At 48.9% G+C, this 11,332-nt stretch overlaps 1 protein-coding gene across 1 annotated transcript in view; it reads left to right on the top strand.

The window, feature by feature from the left end:
• LOC143293941 (uncharacterized) overlaps positions 1-6,164 on the top strand; it is a 50,606-nt gene extending 44,442 nt beyond the window's left edge. Inside the window, exon 17 of the mRNA XM_076605334.1 lies at positions 4,741-6,164. Coding sequence (XP_076461449.1) covers positions 4,741-4,977 — 237 coding nt within the window. The 3' untranslated portion in view covers positions 4,978-6,164. The remainder of the gene's footprint in view (positions 1-4,740) is intronic.
• Positions 6,165-11,332: the final 5,168 nt, after the last annotated feature.

Genomic DNA, 11,332 nt, shown 5'->3' with positions numbered 1-11,332 from the left:
ACACACATCCCCACACACACCCATGCACACACGTCCCCACACACCCATGCACACACATCCCCCCCCCACACACACACCCATGCACACACGTACCCCCACACACACACCCATACACACACATCCCCACACACCCACATCCCCCCACGCACACACACACCCATGCACACATGTCCCCACACACACACCCATCCATGGATGTGGATGTGTGTGCATGGGTGTGTGCGTGTGTGTGGGGACGTGTGTACATGGGTGTGTGTGTGGGGGGATGTGTGTGCATGGGGGTGTGTGGGGGGGGGTGGACGTGTGTGCATGGCTGTGTGTGTGGGGGGGGACGTGTGTGCATGGGTGGGTGTGTGTGTGTGTGGTTGTGTGCATGGGTGTGTGTGTGTGTGGTTGTGTGCATGGGTGTGTGTGTGTGTGTGTGGTTGTGTGCATGGGTGTGTGTGTGATGTGCAAACACATCCACACACACACACACCCATGCACACACGTCCCCACACACCCATGCACACAACCACACACACACCCATACACACACATCCCCCCCCACACACATCCCCACACACACACACCCATACACACACATCCCCACACACACACCCATACACACACATCCCCACACACACCCATACACACACGTCCCCCCCCCCACACACACACCCATACACACATGTCCACACATACACACACATCCCCACACACCATGCACACACGTTCCCCCCCCCCACACACACACATACACACGTCCCCTCACACACACACGTCCCCACACACACACACCCATGGATGTGTGTGTTTGTGGGGTGGGGATTGTGTGTGCGTCGGGATGTGTGTGCATGGGTGTGTGTGTGTGGTGTGGAGCATGGTGTGTGTGATGGGGAGTGTGTGTGGGTGTGTGTGTGTGTGTGGACGTGGGGATGTTGTGCGTGGGGATGTGTGTGCATGGGTTGTGTTGTGGTTGTGTGTGTGGGGGGGGATGTGTGTGCGTGCGTGTGTGTGTTGGGGGGGATGTGTGTGCATGGGTGTGTGTGTGTGGTTGTGTGTGTGTGCATGGGTGTGTGTGTGTGGATGTGTGTGCATGGGTGTGTGTGTGTGTGGTTGTGTGTGCATGGGTGTGTGTGTTGGGCGTGGGGACTTGTGTGCATGTGTGTGTGTGTGGTTGTGTGCATGGGGGGAGGGTGTGTGTGTGTGGGGATGTGGGTGTGTGTGTGTGTGTGTGGGGATGTGTGTGTGTGTGTGCATGGTGTGTGTGTGGTGTGTGTGTGTGCATGGGTGTGTGGTTGGGGGGGGATGTGTGTGCATGGGGGGATGTGTGTGCATGTGTGTGTGTGCATGGGTGTGTGGTTGTGTGCATGTGTGTGTGTGTGTGGTTGTGTGTGCATGGGTGTGTGTGTGTGTGTGGTTGTGTGCATGGGTGTGTGTGTGTGTGTGGTTACGTGTGGGGACGTGTGTGCATGGGTGTGTGTGTGGGGGGGGACGTGTGTGCATGGGTATGTGTGTGTGGGGGGGACGTGTGTGCATGGGTGTGTGTGTGGGGGGGGACGTGTGCATGGGGGTGTGTGTGCATGGGTGTGTGTGTGTGGGGACGTGTGTGTGTGGGGACGTGTGTGCATGGGGGTGTGTGTGTGTGGGGACGTGTGTGCATGGGTGTGTGTGTGGGGGGGGACGTGTGTGCATGGGTGTGTGTGTGTGGGGGGACGTGTGCATGGGTGTGTGTGTGTGCATGGGTGTGTGTGTGGGACGTGTGTGCATGGGTGTGTGTGGGGATGTGTGTGCATGGGTGTGTGTGTGTGGGGGTGGGGGTGTGTGTGGGGATGTGTGTGCATGGATGTGTGTGTGTGTGGGGGGACGTGTGTGTGTGGGGGGACGTGTGTGTGGGGATGTGTGGGAGGGGGCGGATGTGTGTGTATGGGTGTGTGTGTGTGGGGACGTGTGTGCATGGGTGTGTGTGTGTGGGGACGTGTGTGCATGGGTGTGTGTGTGTGGGGGGGGGATGTGTGTGCAGGGACGTGTGTGCATGGGTGTGTGTGTGTGTAGGGATGTGTGTGCATGGGTGGGTGGGTGTGTGTGTGTGTGTGGGGACGTGTGTGTGTCTGTGTGTGTGGACGTGTGTGCATGGGTGTGTGTGTGTGGGGACATGTGTGCATGGGTGTGTGTGTGTGTGTGTGGAGACGTGTGTGCATGGGTGTGTGTGTGTGGTTGTGTGCATGGGTGTGTGTGTGGGGATGTGTGTGGGGGGGGGATGTGTGTGCATGGGGATGTGTGTGGGGGGGGGATGGGTGTGTGTGTGTGGGGGGATGTGTGTGCATGGGTGCGTGTGTGTGTGGGGGTTGTGGGGGGGGGGGATTGGTGTGGGGGTGGGGGTGGGGATGTGTGTGCATGTGTGTGTGTGCATGGGTGTGTGGTTGTGTGCATGGGTGTGTGTGTGTGGTTGTGTGCATGGGTGTGTGTGTGTGTGGTTGTGTGCATGGGTGTGTGTGGTTGTGTGTGCATGGGTGTGTGTGTGTGTGTGGTTGTGTGCATGGGTGTGCGTGTGTGTGGTTGTGTGCATGGGTGTGCGTGTGTGTGGGGGTGTGTGCGTGGGTGTGGGTGTGTGTGTGGGTGTGTGTGTGTGCGTGGTTGTGTGGGTGTGTGTGTTGGGGGGGATGTGTGTGCATGGGTGTGTGTGTGGTTGTGTGTGGGGACGTGTGTGCATGGGGGTGTGTGTGTGTGGATTTGTGCATGGGTGTGTGGGTGTGTGTGTGTGGGTGTGTGTGTGTGCGTGGTTGTGTGGGTGTGTGTGTTGGGGGGGATGTGTGTGTGGTTGTGTGTGGGGACGTGTGTGCATGGGGGTGTGTGTGTGTGGATTTGTGCATGGGTGTGTGTGGTTGTGTGCATGGGTGTGTGGTTGTGTGCATGGGGATGTGTGTGTGGTGTTGTGTGCATGGGTGTGTGTGTGTGTGGTTGTGTGTGCATGGGTGTGTGTGTGTATGGTTGTGTGTGCATGGGTGTGTGTGTGGATGTGTGTGCATGGGTGTGTGGATGTGTGTGCATGGGTGTGTGTGTGTGTGGTTGTGTGCATGGGTGTGTGTGTGTGTGTGTGTGTGTGGACGTGTGTGTATGGGTGTGTGTGTGGTTGTGTGTGTGTGGTTGTGTGCATGGGTGTGTGTGTGGGGGGATGTGTGTGCATGGGTGTGTGTGTGGGTGTGTGTGTGTGTGGGGATGTGTGTGCATGGGGATGTGTGCGTGTGTGCATGGGTGTGTGTGTGGGTGTGTGTGCATGGGTGTGTGTGTGTGGGGGGATGTGTGTGCATGGGTGTGTGTGTGTGGTTGTGTGCGCATGGGTGTGGGGATGTGTGTGCATGGGTGTGTGTGGTTGTGTGCATGGGTGTGTGTGTGTGTGGGGGGACGTGTGTGCATGGGTGTGTGTGTGGGGGGGGACGTGTGTGCATGGGTGTGTGTGTGTGGTCGTGTGTGCATGGGTGTGTGTGTGTGTGTGGACGTGTGTGCATGGGTGTGTGTGTGGGGACGTGTGTGCATGGGTGTGTGTGTGGGGGGGAATGTGTGTGCATGGGTGTGTGTGTGTGCATGGGTGTGTGTGTGGGGGGGACGTGTGTGCATGGGTGTGTGTGTGGGGGGGGGGGACGTGTGTGCATGTGTGTGTGTGTGTGTGTGGTTGTGTGCATGGGTGTGTGTGTGTGTGTGGTTGTGTGCATGGGTGTGTGTGTGTGTGTGGTTGTGTGCATGGGTGTGTGTGTGGGGGGGGACGTGTGTGCATGGGTGTGTGTGTGTGTGGTTGTGTGCATGGGTGTGTGTGTGGGGGGGGGGACATGTGTGCATGGGTGTGTGTGTGGGTGTGTGCATGGTTGTGTGCATGGGTGTGTGTGTGTGGGGACGTGTGTGCATGGGTGTGTGTGTGTGTGTGGGGTGGGGATGGAGTGTGGGGTGTGAGCAGGGGGTGTGTGAGCGTGTGTGGGTGTTGTGTGTGTGTGTGACTGTGTGAGTGTATGTATGTGTGTGTGGGGGTTGGGGGGGTGTCTGAGGTTGTGTGGGTGTGGCGGTGTTTGTGTGTGTGGTTGTGTAGGTGTGGGTATGTGTGTGTGTGTGGGGGAGGTGTAGGGGTGGGGGTGCATGTGTGGGCAGGTGTTATGGGTGTGTCTGTTTTTGTGTTTGTATGGATGTGAATGTGTGTGGGTGTGGTTGGTGAGTGTGTGGGTCTGTCTGTTTTACATATTTTTTGTTGATAAATCTGAAATTGGTGATCGCTTGTGATATTGCCTAAGTGATATACAAATCTTTTTGAACCAGATAACGCTGAAGTAATTTATCTATTTTAACCAGATAGCACCTAAGTCATATACATGTCTATCGTAACCTTTATACACATCTGTTTTAAGCTTTATACATATCTATTTCACCATTTTTACATATTTATTTCAACCTTTATACATTTCTATTTTCACCTTTATATGTTAACAGATATGTTAACCTTTGTACTTAAAGTGGAGTGATGGAGAGGTAACACGTCCGCTTAGGAAGCGAGAGAATCTGAGCTCGTTGGTTCAAATCCCAGCACAGTCACCAGTATTTTCTCCCTCTCCACTAGACTTTGAGTGGTGGTGTGGACGCTAGTCATTCAGATGAGATGATAATTTGGTGTCATTCAGATGAGATGATAAATTGATAAACTGAGGTCCCGTGTGCAGCATGCACTTCCAACACATATCTGTTGTAACCTGATGACGGCCCTGTCTTTTACAGGTGGAGAAGGAACGATTACCTGACACCATCACCTTCTGTGTGGACATCCCCGGCGCCAAGAAGGTTGCCACTGTTCTGGACCAAGAGTGGACCGCCCTGGAGCAAGGCAGCGACAAGAGGTGGTCTGGAAAGGTCAAGGTCGGTCAGCACTATGGGACCAGCACCAGACTCACCCTCAACGCCAACTATGGCGCGGACAAGACCAACTACGCAACACTCTTGGAGTACTTTTTGTAAATTGGAACTTACTTCTGGAATGGTTGGTTCTGTGGAAGACCAACTATGCCACACTCTTGGAGTACTTTTTGTAAACCGGAACTTTGTTTCCGGAATGGTTGGTTCTATGGATGGTCGCGTTTGTATGTACGTATGTTGCTTGTGAGTTTTCAGTTTCAGTTTGTTTCTCAATGAGGCGTCACTGTGTTCGGACAAATCCATATATGCTACACCACATCTGCTAGGCAGATGCCTGACCAGCAGCATAACCCAATGCGCTTAGTCAGGCCTTGAGTGCATGCATATATATATTTGTGTACCAATCCAAGTGGATTTCTTCAACAGAATTTTGCCAGAGGACAACACACTCAGCGTTGCCATGGGTTCTTTTCCAGTGTGCCAAGTGTGTGCGGCACGAAGGACCTTGGTTTATCATCTCATCCGAACAACTAGACGCTCAGTTTGATTTTCCAGTCAAACTTGGGAGAAAGGGCGAGAGCGGGATTCGAACCCAGACCCTCACAGACTGACTGTATTGGCAGACGAGCGTCTTGACCACTCTGCCACCACCTGATGCTTTTCCCCAGGTGTGACTCATCAAAAACAAATTGTTTCTTTCCTGTCAACCCATTTTAGGGTATGGAAGGTAATGATAATGCGGAAAATGGATACTGTTTTGAATGAATCGGTCTGAACTGAAAACTTATTGACGGTACAGATCACACACAATGTCTCAGAAACATTGTTGAAAACATCTCACGGAACAACCTGAGTACGTATGTAAATTGTATTGTAAAACAGCCGACAGTAATACTTGAAGTAGAAAAAAGATATATGAATGTCCCTAACCTGTGAAGGTAATACAGGTGTATTTTTGATTTTTAAAAATATAGTTTATAATTCTAGTTAAAAGAAATGGCTTTTCACAGGTTGCGAGATAAGTGTTGTACTGACACACTGACATCCAGTTAACACGTCTCACAACGTCACTCCCTCACATTTTAGTTTGGATGAAAACCAGATTCCATCACCGATAGACACAGAGCAAGACAACAGTGAGATAGACACAGAGCAAGACAAAAGTGAGATAGACACAGAGCAAGACAGTGATAGACACAGAGCAAGACAAAGTGAGATAGACACAGAGCAAGACAAAAGTGAGATAGACACAGAGCAAGACAGTGAGATAGACACAGAGCAAGACAAAAGTGAGATAGACACAGAGCAAGACAAAAGTGAGATAGACAGAGCAAGACAGTGAGATAGACAGAGCAAGACAGTGAGATAGACACAGAGCAAGACAAAAGTGAGATAGACACAGAGCAAGACAAAAGTGAGATAGACACAGAGCAAGACAAAAGTGAGATAGACAGAGCAAGACAGTGAGATAGACACAGAGCAAGACAAAAGTGAGATAGACACAGAGCAAGACAAAAGTGAGATAGACACAGACCAAGACAAAAGTGAGATAGACAGAGCAAGACAGTGAGATAGACACAGAGCAAGACAAATGTGAGATAGACACAGAGCAAGACAAAAGTGAGATAGACAGAGCAAGACAGTGAGATAGACACAGAGCAAGACAGTGAGATAGACACAGAGCAAGACAAAAGTGAGATAGACACAGAGCAAGACAAAAGTGAGATAGACACAGAGCAAGACAAAAGTGAGATAGACAGAGCAAGACAGTGAGATAGACACAGAGCAAGACAAAAGTGAGATAGACACAGAGCAAGACAACAGTGAGATAGACACAGAGCAAGACAAAAGTGAGATAGACACAGACCAAGACAAAAGTGAGATAGACCAAGACAAAAGTGAGATAGACACAGAGCAAGACAAAAGTGAGATAGACACAGAGCAAGACAAAAGTGAGATAGACACAGAGCAAGACAAAAGTGAGATAGACACAGAGCAAGACAAAAGTGAGATAGACACAGACCAAGACAAAAGTGAGATTTGACATGTGGTTCCAAGGCTTGTTTGTGATCATCTGAATCATTCCACTGCTTACGTAGGTCAAGATAAAGACTTGAAATTTAAAGATGACATAATGTTGCCCAGTTTTTGTGTATGGAATAGTCTTCCTATTGTTTTCGCACAGCTCTGGCTACCATCGATATTTTTTGTGTATGGAATAGTCTTCCTATTGTTTTCGCATAGCTCTGGCTACCATTGATATGATTTTTTGTGTATGGAATAGTCTTCCTGTTGTTTTCGCACAGCTCTGGCTACCATCAATATGATTTTTTGTGTATGGAATAGTCTTCCTATTGTTTTCGCACAGCTCTGGCTACCATTGATATGATTTTTTGTGTATGGAATAGTCTTCCTATTGTTTTCGCACAGCTCTGGCTACCATCGATATGATTTTTTGTGTATGGAATAGTCTTCCTATTGTTTTCGCACAGCTCTGGCTACCATCGATATGATTTTTTGTGCACCTTGTACACATTTATTGTTATCAGGTATGATTGAACTAAGTTTGTTTTTTTCTGTAGATTTTTCCCCATAAAACATGAGTATGTCTTACATGATATGCCCCACTTTGAATTGAGATTTTTTTTTTCTTTTCAGAAAACGTGAATCTGTGGTATGATATGTCCAATTTCTGGCATGATTGAACTGAGATTTTGTGGTTGTTTTAGAGATGTCCTTGTCAGAAAATAGTCTGTCTTCTGCAACGTAACACCCAAATCCGTGTTTGAAAACCAGCATCCTGAATAGTTTCCTTATCATACGACAGTGTTTTTCACATTATTACTTTGTGTCAGTTTGAAGGATGACTGGTTTTTCAGGATAACGGGCGGAAATTGGATGTATATTTTTAGAAATCATTTTTGAATGATGTGGATTTTTTTTTTTAATATCCATTTTTACAGGCCTTAGATATACATTCCATAATACATTCCAGTCAGATAGTGACTTTTTCCAAATGGTTATAGTCATAGTAGCATTGAGACTAATTAAGGATATTTTTGTATGAATATTTTCAAATCCATATTGTGCACTTAGATTGAAAAAATGATATATCATGCTATTTGTATCTGGTACTTTCGAGGTGTACATAACATTGAACCTGAATCTGTTGGCTGTTTAAATGATTGTATGGTCACTCATTTTCAGTTTGAATTTCATTTTAAGTAATTATGATAATGGTTCAGTCTGATGCTTACACTTTTTGTACACTCGTGCCAATTTTCACTGGAAGTGTCGGTCTCTGTTCTAAGATGTATTCTTTGAATTGACTTGAGTATGGAATGCAGAAATGTTGTTAGATTTGTCATTTTGTATGTACTTCGTTTAGGGGTCCCTAGATAAAGTTCTGTGCCTGGCAGAGTAAACATCTGATGAAGGTTTAGTTCATACAAACCTCTTGCAAGAAAACTGTCCTTAGTTTGTTTGTGTCTGGTTCATCGGTCATCAGATAGGTATGTATGTAAAACCAAAAATTCTCAACCATTGCATTTTGTTTGTTTACGCAAAATTACTCTTAATGGTTAGTTCTGTGGTTGGTAACATCTGTGTGTTGCTAGAGTACCAGGGCTTTTGTTGGCGTTTTTCTTTTCTCTTTTCACAGGTGTGACTCTTTTTTTTTTACCTCCACCACAAACTCTTTACGTGCTGCGCCATTGTTTACTTGTGTGGTGAGGTGGGACGAGATGGAGAGACAGATACCAACACACTGCCAGACTCACAGCTGTCAGAGTACACCTCTTCTGTGTGTGCGCTGTCAGAGTACACCTCTTCTGTGTGTGCGCTGTCAGAGTACACCTTCTGTGTGTGCGTACAGAGAACTGTCAGGAGACACCATGATGGAATCGGTCAGGTGTTGGTCATCTGGTCCAGTGGTCCAGGTGCCAGGCCCTGTTTCAACAAGGTGTTGTGTCCTTTGGAGAGGCACTTTTCTCAGTTCTGGTGTTGGTCATCTGGCCGAGTGGTCCAGGTACCAGGCCCTGTTTCAACAAGGTGTTGTGTCCTTTGGAGAGGCACTTTTCTCCAGTTTTCATCACTGCGTCAAGGTGTGAATGGGTTCCGGACTTCGGTCGGGGAAGGTTACACCGGGGGCTTGGAGGGGAGGGGTGGGGTGGGGTGGGTTGGGCCCCGCCTTCCTGTACAGAAACCTTGTCACAGTGGATATGGATAGGCCTTCCCTGTACGGAACCCTGGACACAGTGGATATGGATAGGCCTTCCTGTACAGAAACCTTGTCACAGTGGATATGGATAGGCCTTCCCTGTACGGAACCCTGGACACAGTGGATATGGATAGGCCTTCCCTGTACGGAACACTGGACACAGTGGATATGGATAGGCCTTCCCTGTACGGAACCCTGGACACAGTGGATATGGATAGGCCTTCCCTGTACGGAACCCTGGACACAGTGGATATGGATAGGCCTTCCTGTACAGAAACCTTGTCACAGTGGATATGGATAGGCCTTCCCTGTACGGAACCCTGGACACAGTGGATATGGATAGGCCTTCCTGTACAGAAACCCTGGACACAGTGGATATGGATAGGCCTTCCTGTACAGAAACCTTGTCACAGTGGATATGGATAGGCCTTCCTGTACAGAAACCTTGTCACAGTGGATATGGATAGGCCTTCCCTGTACGGAACCCTGGACACAGTGGATATGGATAGGCCTTCCCTGTACTGAACACTGGATACAGTGGATATGGATAGGCCTTCCCTGTACGGAAACCTTGTCACAGTGGATATGGATAGGCCTTCCCTGTACGGAACCCTGGACACAGTGGATATGGATAGGCCTTCCCTGTACTGAACACTGGATACAGTGGATATGGATAGGCCTTCCCTGTACGGAAACCTTGTCACAGTGGATATGGATAGGCCTTCCCTGTACGGAAACCTTGTCACAGTGGATATGGATAGGCCTTCCCTGTACTGAACACTGTGGATATGGATAGGCCTTCCCTGTACTGAACACAGTGGATATGGATAGACCTTCCCTGTACTGAACACAGTGGATATGGATAGACCTTCCCTGTACTGAACACTGGACACAGTGGATATGGATAGGCCTTCCCTGTACGGAACACAGTGGATATGGATAGACCTTCCCTGTACTGAACACAGTGGATATGGATAGACCTTCCCTGTACGGAACACAGTGGATATGGATAGGCCTTCCCTGTACGGAACACAGTGGATATGGATAGGCCTTCCCTGTACGGAACACAGTGGATATGGATAGGCCTTCCCTGTACGGAACACAGTGGATATGGATAGACCTTCCCTGTACGGAACACAGTGGATATGGATAGACCTTCCCTGTACGGAACACAGTGGATATGGATAGGCCTTCCCTGTACTGAACACTGGACACAGTGGATATGGATAGACCTTCCCTGTACTGAACACTGGACACAGTGGATATGGATAGACCTTCCCTGTACTGAACACTGAACACAGTGGATATGGATAGACCTTCCCTGTACTGAACACAGTGGATATGGATAGACCTTCCCTGTACTGAACACAGTGGATATGGATAGACCTTCCCTGTACGGAACACAGTGGATATGGATAGACCTTCCCTGTACGGAACACAGTGGATATGGATAGACCTTCCCTGTACGGAACACAGTGGATATGGATAGGCCTTCCCTGTACTGAACACTGGACACAGTGGATATGGATAGACCTTCCCTGTACTGAACACAGTGGATATGGATAGACCTTCCCTGTACTGAACACAGTGGATATGGATAGACCTTCCCTGTACGGAACACAGTGGATATGGATAGGCCTTCCCTGTACTGAACACTGGACACAGTGGATATGGATAGACCTTCCCTGTACGGAACACAGTGGATATGGATAGACCTTCCCTGTACTGAACACTGGACACAGTGGATATGGATAGACCTTCCCTGTACTGAACACTGGACACAGTGGATATGGATAGACCTTCCCTGTACTGAACACTGGACACAGTGGATATGGATAGGCCTTCCCTGTACTGAACACAGTGGATATGGATAGGCCTTCCCTGTACGGAACACAGTGGATATGGATAGGCCTTCCCTGTACTGAACACTGGACACAGTGGATATGGATAGACCTTCCCTGTACTGAACACTGAACACAGTGGATATGGATAGACCTTCCCTGTACTGAACACAGTGGATATGGATAGACCTTCCCTGTACTGAACACAGTGGATATGGATAGACCTTCCCTGTACTGAACACAGTGGATATGGATAGACCTTCCCTGTACGGAACACAGTGGATATGGATAGGCCTTCCCTGTACTGAACACTGGACACAGTGGATATGGATAGACCTTCCCTGTACTGAACACTGGACACAGTGGATATGGATAGGCCTTCCCTGTACGGAACCCT

The sequence above is a fragment of the Babylonia areolata genome, chromosome 19 (assembly GCF_041734735.1).
Source record: "Babylonia areolata isolate BAREFJ2019XMU chromosome 19, ASM4173473v1, whole genome shotgun sequence".
NCBI classification, from domain to species: domain Eukaryota; kingdom Metazoa; phylum Mollusca; class Gastropoda; order Neogastropoda; family Buccinidae; genus Babylonia; species Babylonia areolata.
This window is presented reverse-complemented; position numbering and strand designations above follow the sequence as displayed.